The sequence below is a fragment of the Coloeus monedula genome (assembly GCF_965178545.1).
Source record: "Coloeus monedula genome assembly, chromosome: 14".
NCBI lineage: Eukaryota > Metazoa > Chordata > Aves > Passeriformes > Corvidae > Coloeus > Coloeus monedula.
Genome location: NC_138794.1, coordinates 17,808,720 through 17,825,163, shown reverse-complemented (window position 1 = coordinate 17,825,163; position 16,444 = coordinate 17,808,720). Strand labels below are relative to the sequence as shown.

The 16,444-nt window shown below is 41.8% G+C and overlaps 2 protein-coding genes across 2 annotated transcripts; both read right to left on the bottom strand.

Moving 5' to 3' along the window:
- Positions 1-842: 842 nt before the first annotated feature.
- On the bottom strand, positions 843-9,544 carry PSMA4 (proteasome 20S subunit alpha 4). The gene is made up of 9 exons (XM_082290658.1): positions 9,288-9,544; positions 9,010-9,080; positions 8,753-8,795; positions 7,823-7,985; positions 6,428-6,505; positions 6,110-6,198; positions 5,120-5,250; positions 4,781-4,904; positions 843-4,348 (listed from the first exon to the last, which is right to left on the bottom strand). The coding sequence occupies exons 2-9, from the start codon at positions 9,010-9,012 to the stop codon at positions 4,194-4,196; spliced, it is 786 nt and encodes a 261-aa protein (XP_082146784.1). The 5' UTR covers positions 9,013-9,080; positions 9,288-9,544; the 3' UTR covers positions 843-4,193.
- Positions 9,545-9,935: 391 nt separating this feature from the next.
- Positions 9,936-14,873, bottom strand: HYKK (hydroxylysine kinase; the record flags this gene model as incomplete). Its single annotated transcript, XM_082290729.1, has 6 exons — positions 14,846-14,873; positions 14,658-14,737; positions 14,022-14,359; positions 13,105-13,247; positions 11,061-11,244; positions 9,936-10,399 (listed from the first exon to the last, which is right to left on the bottom strand). Exons 3-6 carry the CDS (start codon positions 14,350-14,352, stop codon positions 9,936-9,938), a joined length of 1,122 nt encoding a protein of 373 aa, XP_082146855.1. The 5' UTR covers positions 14,353-14,359; positions 14,658-14,737; positions 14,846-14,873.
- Positions 14,874-16,444: the final 1,571 nt, after the last annotated feature.

Genomic DNA, 16,444 nt, shown 5'->3' with positions numbered 1-16,444 from the left:
CATGTTAAGTTTAATATTTATCATTAAGCGAAAGCCTAAACAATTACATGAGTAATGCTGTCTTTCAAAGGGCCCTTGTCAGCAGGAGGTGACATCTGAAGGTCCCCACTAAAGTATGCTCTGAGAATCTCCAATAAATTGGCTGATGGCAGCTTTTACTGTGCACTGAAGAGTATTTTAACCGGAAAGCCAAATGCCAAATTAAACACAGATAAAAATAGCCAGCTGCTCAGTTCTATTTGTAAAATAAGAAGGATTCTAAAAACTTTGTGAAGCTGAATTTTCTCCAGATTAAAGCCAGTGAAGGGTACTCTTAGATCCAGTAACTTTAGTGGGTTTTCATATTGTAGTAGAAATAACTGCAATTAAAACTTGAAAATGAGGACAATTTTTACTACAGAAGAACTGTAATGGAAACTGCTTTAAAGAAAATGAAAGACATTTAAATAAGTCTTAGAATCTCATCCAGTCTGAAACAAGGTGATTTCTCTCATGTATGAAGTATTTGAGTGCACCAACTTCTTGCCTTACATGTCTTGTATACTTATCTGTGTTACCTATGTATCACATACAGTCCTGTGGCTTCTAAAACCATTGACATCTTTCAATCATTATATTCATTTTCACAACACAGTGGAGAAGTATCATCCCTAATTTTAAGGTTATGAACAGAAAGAATAAATAATTACCTTGGAAATCCATAAAAAAACAGAAGTAGCTGTCAAATTTAACATTGGTAGTCTTTTGTTTTTCATCTTAGTTTGGGTGCTTTTGTATCTGACAAGTAAAATATTTGGATGAAGAGGAAAGCATTCCTAAAAGAGGTCATATAACAAGCAGTCTTGGAAGTTAATTTGACTTTATTTGAACAGAATACAGTCACCTAGAAAACAAGCTAACTATTTTTAAACACTGACAGATGCAAGAGACAGCACAGGTAATTACTGGAGAAGCGGTAGTTTCATTATCTCTAAACTACTTAGAATAACAAACCACATTACAATTCCTTAGGACAATCTATTTGTGAATATTTGCATACTTGCCCTAACAAGTTCTATCATGCACTCAAGTGAGATATAAGCTATCCAGTTTTTTAAGCTTACAAACATCATATTATGCAAACAATTTTAAGTAAATACTTTTACCTAATTTGAAAAATCTGTCACCTTCCACAGCACCACATGAAGTTCTTGTTTTAAAATAACATTAAATCCACAGCAATAGCTAAATATTTTAAATACTTATGTAATACACTGTAAACTCTACGTAAACACTACGTACACCAAAAAAACATACAAAGAACAGGAAGATCATTTTGATTAGCAAAGATACCTCAAATGTATCGCCAGAATCATTTTTTCTGTTCTTACGACTTATCCCCAAACCACTCCCAGAAAAGGCACAGTTGGTGGTGATTTTTTTTTTTTTTTTTTTTTTTTAAACACACAAAGCCAGAATCAACACAATAGGCCAATGCAGTCAAATACTGCTCTTATTTCCAGGAGGAAAAGGTAAGGAACTTGCATTAGTGTCCGGATGGCTCAGGAAGATTCTAATCATGAAAGATCTCCAGCATCTGCTTACTGCCCTAGGCTCAAATGCAGAAAAGAATCACAAATTAAATTTAGGTTGGAGAACTTGGCTGTACATCTTGGACATGACTGCCAGCTAGAGTTACTTGCCTATTCCAAGGCAGTACTGAGGCTCAGCTCACAATCAGCTATTAATGGCACTCAGGAGAGATGATAGTTTTTAAAATTAAATTGGTAATTACTGTTCAAAGATTATACTCATAAAGTATTAGACAATACTTCCACTTTGTGCAAACAAAACCTTTAAATAAATAATCTTTTAAAATTTATCACAATGCTTCAATACATTATGCAGTACAGTTCAGAATATTAAAGTCATTCCAACTTTTTATTATTACAGTATCTAAAAAAGTTCTCCTTTACCAGCAAATGGTGCCATATTTGGCAAAGAAATGGTATTGTTAATTCTTTAAACCAAGATATGCATATATGAGTTATCCCCATTTTGTTAGAAAAAGATGCATTTAAGAAAAATATTTTAGTAGGTCTATATTCTAAGCTATCTGATAATACTTACACTACTACACTAAATGAACTGCCTTTTATGGACTATATACATTGATGAACACAAGTTCAGATGCTCTTAAGTTTCCTAGAAGACAGAAAGCATTGCTGGAATCTATCACTTACTGTTGCAAGTAATCTTTGAAAAGTGAGAAAAAACTCCCATTTTGGGATTGCTGCTTTTAGAGCATATTCCAAATACCTGTATAACCATCATCCAGAAATCTGCAAAAGATGCTGATATATTGCATTCATGGTATCAAAAAATAGAAAGATTGAGCACTGGATTTCTACATAAAAATGGAGCTTGAGGTATTTATACAATCCTTTATAATGGAGATTAAATATTACCCATTGCATGTTGTCTGCAACTATTCAGGACTTGTTACACAAAATACCATTCCTGTGTTGTTATTTGGAAGACCTACTGTTGCACAAGGTGTAAGTTAATTAAAGTCAGTTGAACTTTCATTAGCTATAAAATTTGAGTATTAACAAAGTGCTGTCTAAGTTCAGTGCAAAAGACTAAAGCAATTGGTCTGCACCAAGACTTAGATAATGACCAAGCAGGTCCTGCAAAGAACCCACAGCCTCCTTCTCTGTACAGAGGCTGCCAGAGTGAGTGCAGGACAACTACACAAGCTGCAGCACAGACATCTCCAGTCAGATTCCTTCCCTCTGTTCTCAACAGTGACTCTTCAGCAGTGAACTCAAAAATGGGTTTAGTCAAGAGAAAGGGTCATTTCTGGCCATGTTGACAAAGTACATTTTAGTCAAAAATGTCTGAGATGGATTAAAACCAACAAAACAGTTTAGAGTCACTCAGTTTCTTTAAATAGTCATATTAAATCCTGTATACATCAGGTATCCTTTGGGGTAAGAAAACCAAACCAAACCAACCAACCTACAAGATCAATACAATCCAGGGTGGGCACAAATGGGCTGGATCACCACTGTCATAGTTTGAAATTCAGCAAGACCTCACATTTAAGCATGTCACTCAGGCTTTTCACTTTGCTTTTGGTATCTGCATGGGTGCACAGTAATTTTCAGTAACTTGTTTTCATTTCTTTTGTTCACACCAGATGATTTTTTTTTCAGAAAGAGATTTTTGCTAATCTGACAATCATACTGTTTTGCATTCAGTATAGGGGCAAGCTGGACAAAAACTACTATAATTTCCAATTCATACACAATTATGATTTCTTGGTGGTTAACTGATTAGTTTTCTTGACTGGTGCGTCAGAGAAAGGAACCAGATTCACTGGGGAAGTATCAGCAACACTACACTAAATATAGAACATCTCAATTTCCTTTCAGGATAAAATGTGAAATAGTCAACATGGTCTAAAATCATGCACTATTTTACTTACCTATTTGTATTTTGACAAGATAAAACATTTTCACGTGGCCTTTGTAAAATGTCTTTCTAGTTTGTGTGAATATAACTAGTGTTGTATGATTAATTCCTTAGAAAACACATGCACTTGTGAAGGCTATGATAAACTGAACACATTTGCTACAGGGCATTTTTAAAACACTACTGCTTGCAAGACCATCAGTTTGACAGAGTCTGCTATAGAACAAAATAGGCCAAAACTAAAACTTGGCATGCCAGCACACTTTAATTCCGTATTTGTGAAATGACTTTTCAAACTTAGGAGCTCTTTTCACTACCTTAAAAGGAAAACCCACACATACACATGAAATTCTAACAATTCTAACACCATATTTGTTCTTTACCAACTAGCATATACCTTGTTTTAATGGTTTAAAGCAATTAAATTCCTCAAGATTGTGCATATCCAGGCATTACTGAGGAAATAAAGACACTCATCACTATTCTTCTTAAATTTTATTCCATAATAAAAAATAGAAGATGAAAGAAAGAGTGTTCAAGAATTAAAGCAATTATTGGTCAATGTAAGGAGCAGTAAACTAATTATCTAAATGATGACTAAGGACCTGGTTCATCAAAACTAATTCTGGGTCCTCCATGGCATAGTTGTAGGTTGTAGGCTTCTACAGAACAGAAATCCAGATTATCTTTTGCTGAAGCAGGTCCTTTATTATCTAGAGAACACTTGATTTCATATACTATTTATCCTTCTCTTTTTGTTCTTTCTCCTTCTTTTCACGTTCAGCTTTTGCTTCCTCCTCCTCATGTTGTTTTATCAATTGTTCCACCTCCTTTTGCTTCAGAACCCTTATTACTGTCTTTCCGTTCTCTCTTGTCAGTGTTGCAATTTCAACTGAAACACATGGAACAGACAGCAGCATTTAGGCAGAGCAATCATCAGCAGGGCAAGGTTTGAGATTACAAGTGACAGTGAGGCAGAAGGCTCCAATCCTCCCTCTGCCAAGCAGCCTGGCTGGAGGCAGCCACCCGCAGTCCCCTCCTGCAGCAGAACACAGCAGCAGGGTAGCTCCTCTCAGGGGTTCTGCTCCCAGACACACAGGCATTTCAATCCCCAAACTGCAGCCTCATCTCTGCAGCTGGCCAACAGGGATCATCCTGGACTAAGCTATCTGAATGCCTCTTAGGCTAAGGCTGAGAACTGCTGCGTCTTCTAAAAATGGGTTTTTTTGTGACAACTAAAACTCCAGGAGCCACATCTGGAATATGTGCACTCACTGTTCCCTTTGTTTAAGCAGAGGGTGCCATCCCATCAGCGAACGCTCACCTTTCTCAGCAGAGAGCTTGCTGACATCCATGGTTTTGTTTAGAACCTTAATGGCCAATGCCAGGGCAGTCTTTAAGGTCATTTCCCCTTCTTTGTAGTCTTGCTTCAGCATTGACACAGCTGCCTGTAAATGTCACAGAAATTAAAATGGTGTCTTTGGGCAATCAACCAAACAGTTGGGGTTCTGCCAGATAATACTAACACATGAGTTAACAGCAGCATTTCTACAATTACCTATAAATCTCTCCTGCACTAATAATCAACAATTCAGCTTAATTAATACAGTACAATTTACACTTTTTAACTTGTCTTTTTGAGAAGAAAACACCCAGAACTTACAGCACTGTTATTCCCAATGCATGTGGCTTTCCACCCTCCATAATTTCCACTAGGATCACTTTGATACAGCTGAAATCCATAATGCTTATCCCAGCCAATGTAGAGCAATGAAACACCAAAAGGACGTTTTCCTGTTGAAAAGAAGGCTATTAGCAACCTAAATTTAGTAACAAGATTGGTCGTGAGTGACAATTACTTTCTTTGATTTCGTTTTTCAATCTATTCCTGTGAACTAGGATTTAACAGAGAGTTCTGCACTTCTGTTGCTTGAGATAAGCAAGCCAGCATTTCTTTCAAAGTCACGGGGTGGGAGGCAGCGGAGGTTTATTCCATTTAACCTTAAGAGCAGCTCATTTGTGTCTCCACAAATTGTAATTTATCATCTCAGGACTTCAAATCACAATTTAGTATTTCAAGTATGTAGCTTAGCTGTTAAAGCATTTAACTTAGCAGTGTCAAAAGCCAGGTAGTTAAAAAGGTAGTTAAAATTCTCTCCCACTACATACATGTAAAACAACAGAATCATCAGTTCACATACTAAGGAACACTACTTACAATATCATTTTCTAATATGTTGCTTGAGCCACAGAAATAGTATTTTTTTTTAAGTGTTACAATATTGATATCACTACATACAGCCTTGCTTTTGATTCATTGTGCCATTATGCTGGATAGGCCCAAAATGTTGAAAGGTTGCCTAAACAATTCTCTGCTGGTCTTTTGAAGGTATTCATTAAATGGAAGAGCAATCAAAGCATTCTATGCAATGGCCCAGCATCTCAGCCATCAATTTCCCGAGCAATAAAAAGTAGAAGCCTCAGCAGCAAAAAACAGTAACCATGACTACCCATTCCCCTCTTAAATTTTTTCTAAGCATAACTTTTTAAACAGAATTCACTAGGACTGTCCACAGACTTAGATCCTTCATATTATGTAAGAGAATTGTTCTTGAGACATTTGGTAACGCAATGATTCATCATACTTCATTACCTCCAAACTGCGTGTAAGCCTGCTTGATATCACACAGTGCTGTTACTAGTTGTTCACAAGGAATGGGCTCTTGATACTGTAACAAATACCTAATATCAAAGAAGAAAAATACCAGGTTTCAAAACTTGTTTTGCTGACCATATCCTGTATCACATTTAAGAGGAAACAAGTTCCTAAGTTAAAGCCTCTTTGATCTAGCTGTTCTATTTCAATCTACTTCTGATCTACTAATGCATGTTCATTCTGATCAAATGCATAAAGAGAGCTGAATGTGACAGCACAGGCAAGTGAAACCATGTTAGCTGTCAGCAGACCTACCTCTGTGCAATCAGTCTCAGCTCATTTGTTAGAACATTGGCATCTGAAGTTATTCCTGCAACACTGCAAGCCATATCCCTGCAAGAAAAGCATACAAATTAACTGAATCCCTGTCAATCTCCAACCAACAGTCAGGTCTTTATGCAGGGATTCAAGCAGAGCACCTACTGTCGGGCTTTTCTGATAAAACTACACAGCTGCCATACAAAACAGGTTAATCAGCTCCTGCCTTTAGGGTACACCAGAAATATCCGTAACCTTTTGCTAAAAGCAAAGGTGGACAGCAAAAGTCAGCGAGTCAGTATATTAGTTATACATACAGTTCTGAGAAGAGGGCTGTGCCAAGGATGATTAAATTCTGAGTGGCTTTACAAGAGCCATTAGGCAAATACAGGTGCCTCTCAGGAGGCCACCTGACACAGCACACCACAACACCAAAGGAGCCACACAGATGTGACAGGCCTTCAGTGGGAGTTGCTGGCTGACACATGGCATCTGTGTAACTGAAAATTAGTGGTCTTGACAGGACCCTAAGAAAAATAAGCACTTCAATGCTTGATTGTTTTGTTAGCTCTTAATTTAGAATCTCTTTAGCTCAATCTGATATGCTACAAAGCTTTCACTACACAAAAAGGATTCGTGAAATTACAAATTTTCCAAAAGATGGAAGGGCTGTTTTAGGTGACTACTCCAGTGTGCTATTACACTGCCTCCTTGAAAATTCAGCACTTCTTCCTGCCATTCTAGATGCTTTCAAGATCAATGTGGAATAGGAAGCTGACAGGATGGAAAACTATTTGTGCTTCATGTGCAGCTTTTGTCAAGGATGAAGCTCTACCTCCCTTGCTACAAGAAAGCACAATCCATAAAACTCCTTGCTCTGACATCACAAATTTAACTTCCAGGAGCTAGAAAGGAAATGGTAATAGAAAGACATTTTATCTCTGCAACAATTATGGCAAAGAAGCCTAAGGCATGTTTTACCCAGTCATCTTGTTCTTTTTGAGTCACCAAAGAAAAACAGAGACATAGAAGGTGAGCTGAAATAGCATGGTAATTTTTGTGGGCATTCTTTATTCTGCCTCCCAATGGCATTTTGTAAAACTGATATTTCCCAGTTTTCTTAAATGCTAAAATACCATTACTTTGTATCGTGTAGTACCAACAAACAAGCTATTCCACCTAGAAAATTCTCCTAGAGATAAAAAAACAAGCCAGCAATACTTCTACTTTAGAAGAACTACTGAAGTGAACAATGACGAAATAGTCCTACTTGTCTAAAACGCCAAACAAAAAGATTATTAACAGTTCAAATAAAATAAGACCAGGTTACGTGCTAATCAGTGCTTTGTGGCTAATAACATCACTGGACATTTAACCATCATTTCAACTTACTCATTAAGTTTGTATATTTTCTCTGAGAAAAACACTTCATCAAGAAGCTTGTGAATGTTGCGCCTCTCTGCTGCCAGCAGAACTCCATCATTTGCTAGAATTCCCAGGCAAGTGCCTGCATGCCCGATGGCTTCCATTGCATATTCAACCTGGTACAGGCGACCTGGGAAAGGATTGAAATTCCTATCATCAAAAAATGACACTGAACAAGACCAACTACACAAGGTGACTTAAAATTACAAGAATCTGACAAGTGCTCATTGTACCATCTACTCTTACTTCTTCAGTGTGTTACCAGTCAATAGAAAATTAACTGGCTGAAAAGGAGGGAGTCAGAGAAGGAAAATAAGGTAATACTGGACATGGCCACTGGGGAGAAAAACCCTATAAAGAAAAAAAAAAAGAAAAAAGAAAAAATTTAAAGAGCTCTCTGCTGCAGTAAAATGAGCCAAGACAAATTTTCAATAAACAAAGAAATATTTAATATTGGACTTCTTGAGTTTATCCCATCTAAGAAGTAAGAAAACATGGTTTGTACGTACTTGTTTCAGCATGTGCAAGAGTAACAAGGAGAGGTGTGATTGCACCAGCAGGTTATTATCCATTCTCAGGGGACCATACTCATACTCATAACCCATACTCATAACCATACTCAAACAAAAGATAAATGGTTATTTCAAAAACATGGCAGGTGATATTACTAATGGTACAAGGTCTCATTATTGCTTCAATTAGAACGAATTTGAAAGTGTCCACTTTGGACCCTTGTTGTTCCTACAGAACTAGGTGTGGGTAAATATGATTTCTGTAACTTATATTCATTCAGACAGAAACATGCTTCAAACCACCCTTTGTGCAAGTGTTTTGATAGTTTTGAGAAGATGGATAGAACAGTCAGAGTTTACTTAAAAGTGTCGGGTTAAAAAATACCTTCTGGAGAAAATATGGTAGTTCTGGAGTCATATCTTCGAGACTGTAAAAGGAATAGCTCAGTAAGTATCACCAGTCTCCTGTCAGCAACGCTGTAAAGCCCCTGTATAACAGACCCACCCACTCGGTAACCAGGCTGGTCACTGATGCCCGCAGCCCAGCCCCTGCAGTGTGACCGCCGCCCGCCGCCCCCGCCCGGGCCGTGACTCGGCAGGACCCGCGGCTCAGCAAAGCCCCTGGGAAGGCGGGTCACTCACCATGGTGCCGGGGACGCGCCGCGGGCAGAGAGCAGCGGGCCGGCAGGAGGGCACGGGAACCGGCACTGGGTCTGCAAGAGAGCACAGGGCACGTGAACCGGGAACCCCGGGAGCCGGCACCGAGCGCACCCCGGCACAGCCCCAGGGGGCGCTGCCGCCCGCCTCCCGCACTGCACAGTCATCCTCAGCGCGGCGGAGTGCGAGGGCCGCGCCGCCTTCCGCGCCGCGCAGAGACGCGTCCGCGCCCCATCGCCCACCCGCCGCCCGTCCTCACTCACGGCGGGCCGGAAGGAACCGATAGACCGGGCGGGGGAGGGGCTGAGGCCCGGCCGGCGGGCAAGAACCGGGCGCTGCGGCCGCGCCCGAACCTTCACCGCCGCGCCGGAAATGGCCGCCGCGCCTGCGCGGTGCTGCGTGCCGGCCTGGGGCGGGGCTTGCGCCCGTCCCTCTCGCCGCGGGGCGGGGCTGGCGCGCATCGCCCGCTGCGTGACGTGCGCGTGCCCGCGCCCGCGCTCCCCCGAAAGGAGCGGGAAACGGCTCCCCCCGCCCTGTGAGGGCAGGTAGTGGTCACACCACACCCCCGGTGTGAGGGCGAGTAACAGCCCTGCTCCCGCCCTGTGAGGGCAGGTAGTGGTCACACCACACCCCGGGCGTGAGGGCGAGTGACGGCCCTGCCTCTGTCATGAGGGCGCATAATGGTCACGTACACTGCCCCTGCCGTGAGGGCGGGTAACGGCCACGCCCCAGTGCCCGCCGTGAGGGCGGTAATGGCTTCCTCTCCCGCTTCTCTGCCAGGGGGACGAGCCTGGCCCGGCCCCTGCCCGCGGAAACAGCGCGGGGGACGCGCCCCATTCAGCCCGGGCAGCGCTGCCTTTATTGCCTTTATTCAGTCCAGTGTCACCCTCAGCACCTCAGCGGTCACGGACCTACGGGGCAGGTGCGTGGTGCATGTACGCCTGGGCTGTCTCAAACCACATCTTCTCCACAGCTTCCTGGCCCACTTCGAACATTGTCATCAAATGTTTCCAACCAGTTTTGGCTGTGATTGTGAGGTACTCCTTGTTTTCCGGGTACAGCAGAGCCGTGTGGGCAGCAATGACGAGGGACTGTGCAAACCTCCCGCTCACCAGGAGGAAGAGGGCACCTCTCTCCTCGACGGTGAGTGGCACAACACTCTCAAACCCTGCGAGAACATGTCCCCCAATGCTCAGAGGGTCTGGGCTCTCAATCATCATGTACATGATGGCTATCGCAACCTCAAACACGTAATACCCATAACTCATGTCGCTGAAGTCCAGGATGCCAGACACTCTGTACTGGGGATTCTCCAGGGAAGCAGAACTAGAGTCTACTAGAATGTTGTGGTCATTAAGGTCGCCATGATTGATACCTAAACACAGAAGAAATAGAAAAAGTATTTAATAATTATTAAACAGCTGAAACAGCTTTGAGAAGATGCACATCAAACTAACACTCGAGTACAAAACCACACTAGTCCCTTGCAGCATCAAGTGCTGCCTTTCACACCTTTACTGCTTCCCATGAACCTCCACTGCACTGCCAGATGACTGACAGCAATGGGTAAGAGGGAGTGTTACAAGATCTCACTCCAGGCTGGTGTGACCTGCAATACACTACGTGTTTGCAAATGCACAATAGTAGTTTCCAACTGTAGAACTGTCACATCATCATCATCAGTATCAATGTCAATTGAATTCCAAAAATATGATTAAGTACTTATATGGGCCTTTTTTACAGTAGTACTGTATTCCATATATATTTAGAAAGCTGATATAACAGCATGAAAATCACAGCCTTAAGTGGGAGCAAACTCATCAGAAACATAAAGAATTGATCCTGACTAGACGGAACATTCCTCTTGGCTTACTCTGTGCTGTGCACATTCAGCACAATATTTGTCCAAGTCTAAGCTAGGGAAAAGAGATATACTTTGTTTGCCATTTTTGTTTTCCTTTTCCACAGACCTAAACTCCTGTAAGAAATTTCTGTGTCTCAGTTCAACATAATTACAATAAGAATAAAATACTCACAGGCTCGGAAACTGCTTAGCTTGGGTATTACTTTGCCTTTGAACTGCTCAATAACTTGCTCCACCACTGCACGGTATTTGTTCTGGCCCAAGGCATAAATGTACTGATCTAGAAGAGGAACATTTGCCAGGTTCCAAATGAACTGACCTCGATGCAGACTTTTGACTGATGGGTGCTGGAATTTCTTTGGAAAAAGCACACAATAATGTAGGCCATAAGAAAAAAATGCTGACTTCATGATTAAAGGGCTTGATTCAAAACTCCTATTAATTATAACAGGTTTCTAATAAGACTGAGAAACACTATGACTTGGACTATTGCTTTAATAGTAATGAGTAAAAAATAACCTGAAGAATGATTAAGGCAAGCATCTTAGTATCTACATACAGCCTGAATGGTTTTTTCCCCATGTTTTAGGTACAAAGGTTATCTTAAGTAATTTGTCACTTTAATAATCTAAAATTGCTGTTGACTGTCCATAGGGTGACATTATGTGGCAACTTTGAGCCTCTGCCAAGGTCAGAGTCCCCCTCTGGCAGAGCTCAGCCTGCACAGCTGGTGCTGCAGAAAGCTGTGGGAGCACCAGAGACACAAAACCTGCCAGTGTGCTGGGAACAGGCATACTCTGTGCTTTTAAAGGTGAGACCTTTGGGGCACAAGCCTTAGGAACAGCTGGTGTGTGAAAAATCCTGAGCACAGTAGTTTATGGAGACACTGACCATGGCTTTATTCTTATGGAAATTTGCCTTTGTACATCCAGGTCTCACTACTTTAAACAAACAAGGTCCTTGACCTTTCTCTCACTAGCAAATGGAAGAGATGGTTTGGAAAGTGACATTCAGAGGGGAAAAGCATCTCTCCCACTGCACATCCCATGCTTATCTTGGACTCCTCAGATGCTTATTAAGGTTACCTCTGGGCCAGATTTGATCAGTGCATAGGGCAAATAAAAAAAAGCTTCCCACAAGAGTAGCTGGCTTCCTTTTAAGAAAAAACCCAAAAACTATGCTTGTAATTAAGGCTCTTAAAGATCACTAAATGGTAGTCAAAAGTGGACAGCGTATGAACAGGTGAAGAACAAGATTGAGCCTAAACCACCTTGGTGGATGATAATCCATATGTTAAGGGAATAAAGAGCCTTTTCCATCAGAATTGCTTCTCATTAACTACTTCCTCCTTGGCAGGACGAGTCACAGGCATATTTTGAGACTTATTTTAATCATAAGAGTGTGACCAGTGTGTAAGAAGGCAACAGTAAGTTATCTTCCCCAACTGAAAAATGCTCCTGTAATTTAAGAATATGGTTAGTAAAACTGGCAATTCACATTTCATAACTGTCTGAAGCTGGTAGCCAGAACATGAGAAGAAAAGGTTAATGAAAGGTTAATAAATAATGTGAGTTCTTTCATGCATGAAACTTAATTACTGGCTGATTGATCAGCCTTATTGTCCCGTATAACTACAGAGTAAAGACAGAACTTATTTTGCACTAGAACTATTTAAGTGGAAGCAATGCAAATGAGAAGTGTCACAGATCCCTGTTTGTTGGCACAGCTGGCACTGTAGGGAGGGTACCAGCTGCTACCAATGTGAAATGGTCACATTGCTAATGATGAGGAGAAAGTCAACAAGTCAAAAGGAATTCAAAGTAATAGATCAGCCAGCTGTGTACTATGCAAAAATCCTTTAAAACAAGCTTGGCATTCTTCTAATACAAGATCCCTAGGGTTCATTCTCCTCTATTTGCCAGGTTTGAAACACTAACAGGTGAGCTTTGCATAAGTAAAAAGAACGCCTTATCTCTCTGTGGTACAAAAATGCATTGCAGAAGGATCATCAGTACCAAGTCACTTGCCATGTACTTGGAGAAAGGCTTTAAGTAGCAGCCAGCTTGGAGGCTGGCACCTGAGCCATGAATCAAACTGACATCTGCAGTCACCAACTTGCATTTTGCAGGTCAGAAAAGCAGGCAGCAAGCACGTGAGCAAATACTGAAGAGACATTGATTAAGAGAGAAGTCTGAGGCTGAAGCATGAGAACTCACCTCTGAGAGCACTTTATCCACCCTGGCAGCGAGCTTCCCGATCTCATACAGAATCTGAGCATTGGTAGCAATTTTTGCTACTGGTGTACCTGGCAGGTAAGTCAGCAGTCTGACCATGTACTTCTTGCTCCCAGGTCTAGTATCTGACAAGGACACAGGCAGTCAGTCACTCCGATATGTGCTATTGAGTGTATTAATTAATGCAAGAGGCAAAAAACGTTTATCCCAGTATAGAAGTTGTCAGATGTAGCTCATAAAACAGATTTCATGCAAAGATTTGATTTACCAGAATGTTGTATAATAATGTACAAATCTTAACACACTTACAAAATCTATGCTGGATCTTTAGTTCTTGTGCTTGGACCCAACTCAGCACTAGGCAGGGTTCCTACAGTGCCCGCGCACACCCACGTAAAGTTTTGCAGCAGAACAGGTCTCAGGAATCCCAAATGTTGTATGGAAGTTACAGTGACAGTAAAAGCTAAATGCCAACACAATTTTTCTTCCAAACACTTAAAGCAATTTGCTCTGGCTTCAGAGATGGGCTAGAACTGTATTTTACACCACTCTGCAGGCAAATAATTTCGAGCACCATGTAGTCAATGAAGCGTTTTTTAACATTTCTTGTGCATGGACACAGACATCAGATAAATGTTTTCTCCAATTTGTTAAACTGAAGTGTTTTCCTAGTTAATTATTACTCTCTCTGAGTTACTTTGCTTCTGGTATTTTAAGTTTGGACTATTATGGCTGGAACACAGGTCACCTGATATATATCCCTACTATTGAAACACAAGCCTAGAGTTTGCCTTTAGCACATACATGGTGTGCCATATAGCAAGCTACTGCCGAGCTAAGGGTGAGAGTGGGCACCTGCTCTCAGGCGCCCACTCTCAAAGGTGCCCACAATGGCTCACCTCCCGACTCCAGAGACATTATGTTGCCATCTTTTGTGAGATAAGGAGTAGCTGAAGGGAAGCCTTCAGCACTGAGAAACATCATGGCCTGGGTCTGTGCTTCAATGAGGTCAGGCTCCTGGCTGTCTTCTGAATTGGTGATTTTGAGGACATACTCATCAGCACCTTCAGCTGAGACACGCACATGGAAGTTCTGATCATCATAGCTGGGGAGTGGCCTGACCCAAGATACCTTCAATCCAAACACCCTGTCAACCAATTCAGCTGCCTCTTTCTCACCAAGTGTTGGTTTGGTCAAGGTCTGGGGTTGCCAGTCATTTCCAGAAGACATTGTGTCTCTAGGAGAAAAAGAAAAGCTGGATGATCTGATCTGTAATCTGACATCAGAAGCAGTAATCACTGCAAAAAAATACATTCAGCTACTGGAGAAGAGTTTCCCACATTTATTAAACAAGTAAAGAAAACCAACCCCCCTTGCCAGCTCGGGTTTCTTACATCGTAGCTTATGAACTAGTTAGGCTGCAGCCACTCCAGAGAAAGACTTGTTAGAGAGATGCACTCAGTCTGTTCAGAAGAGCAGGCATGAAAAGCTTATTAACCAAGCTTTTATTATCTCATTTCTAGCAGCAACCTAACCTGGTATTGTTGATAGGTAGGAATGACTCCCTAAGGAACAGAGTTGCTGAATCCCTGATCAGGAAGTCTTCAGTTCGTGCCTGCAAAAGGCAAAAAGTACTTTAGTAAATCATAACGTTAAAGCAGATTAAATCTTTCCGCTTGGTCACGGCCTTCCACATTCCTATGCTAAGAAAGGCAGCACAAACCTGCAGACGCTCGCTCGTCTCCCGCCCGCCCAGCTGCAGGAATCTCGAGTCTCCCCAGACGAGCAACCCTTGGACTCGGCGGGAGCCGCGCCAACCTTTGCCCAGCCCGGGGAGGCCGAGGAGCTGCAGAAGCTGCCGTCAGCCGGGGGCCCAGCCCCCACCAGCCCGGTTCTCGGCCGGAGCGCCTTGTGTTCAGCGGAACGCGGGGCTGCGCCCGCCCTTGCCCACCCCGAGCGCGGGCAGGGTGGGCCCAGCGCTGCAGCCGAGCCCGGCCTGAGCCTCCCCGCGGCGCGGGAGCGCTACCCCAGGGCACGGGCTTTGTTTTTCAACAGCACGAGAGGGAAGGAAAGCTACGACTTCCTGTCACAAAGGCAGAGAATACTTAAAAAACCCTGCGCCCACAGCGAGCAGGAGGGAAGACATCCGTTTTATTCTTTTGTTTAAACCCTTTTATCAGTACACCAGATAAAAATCTCTGCCAAATGCTTAGCCTGAAGACCACATCTATAAATATATGTAACAAACCTGAAGCATCTTGCTCAGGATGTCCTTTAGACTGTCTCAGAGATCAGACTGGGACAATGGATCCAGTCCTAGAAAACTTTACACTTAATGAAAATAATGACAAACTTCAAGATTAATATAGAAATCTCTTCTGAAACTCCGAATGAAAAAAAAGAAGTAATCTGTCATAGTTGACGTTCTGCTATGACAGAATTAGGAACCTGAACAAAAAGGAATTTAGGAAAGGCATGCTGAAAAAAACCCAAAAACATCTCTACACGCCCCCCCGCCCAACAGTACCCTAAAGCATCTTGGGTTTAGGTAAATCAGTTAAGAATCTTCTATAACAAAATTTTAGTATTGTTTGTAATATTATGGACACAAAATTAAAAACATTATTTTAAGCAAGTAGGGAATTTAGAAAAGAGAAACTATTTCCCCAAGGAACATTTTTTTCCCTCCAATTTCAGAACAGATATTACTAAAAGTAATCAACCAACTCTTCTCTCTAGAAATCACAAAATTAAGGTTTTTTCAAAAAGAAAAGAGCTCTGTAAAATATTTAGGGTTCCCTCTCTTGGTTTCTGAGGCCCTGAAGCTTTAGCTCATTGGAACAAAATTGATTCAGTGGGGAAGCATTCTTGCTGTGCTTTAACATAGTCGGTTACAGAAATGTACTCCTGCTCTCTGCAAACAAAATTACAATGCACTTTGCAGACCTCTTTACTCTTGCTTCAGTTGGCAGACTATAGTGCCAAAACTGAAGACCTATCTCTGCTTCTCCTGTCTGCCTGCTACACTGGGGAAAGCCCACTGTGGTTGCGAGCCAAGGCAGAGGTTGAAGGTTGTACTTTGGCCTGTCTTATTATCTGTAGAAAGATAGACTTGAATAATTTAGCATCCATGAGATGAACTCCAGTATAATGCCTGTGCTGAAAGTGAGGGTTGAAGTAGGTTAGTGTTGGACATCCCCAAATCTGAGGATCTTGTCATAGCTGTAACCTTGGCCAACAGCTTGCTTTAATACAGGATTTCATCTAGATTCTAAATTAGACATTTTTCAGAAGGGAAAGAAAAAGTTATTCAAAAAGCATT

What these genes read in the sequence shown, in the direction of transcription:
- PSMA4 (XM_082290658.1), bottom strand. An exon ending in GGCTTACACGCAGTTTGGAG is followed by an intron (nt 5,251 to 6,109) that starts GTAATGAAGTAT and finishes TCTTTTCAACAG; the next exon opens with GAAAACGTCCTTTTGGTGTT. An exon ending in GCATTGGGAATAACAGTGCT is followed by an intron (nt 4,905 to 5,119) that starts GTAAGTTCTGGG and finishes TGACATTTACAG; the next exon opens with GCAGCTGTGTCAATGCTGAA.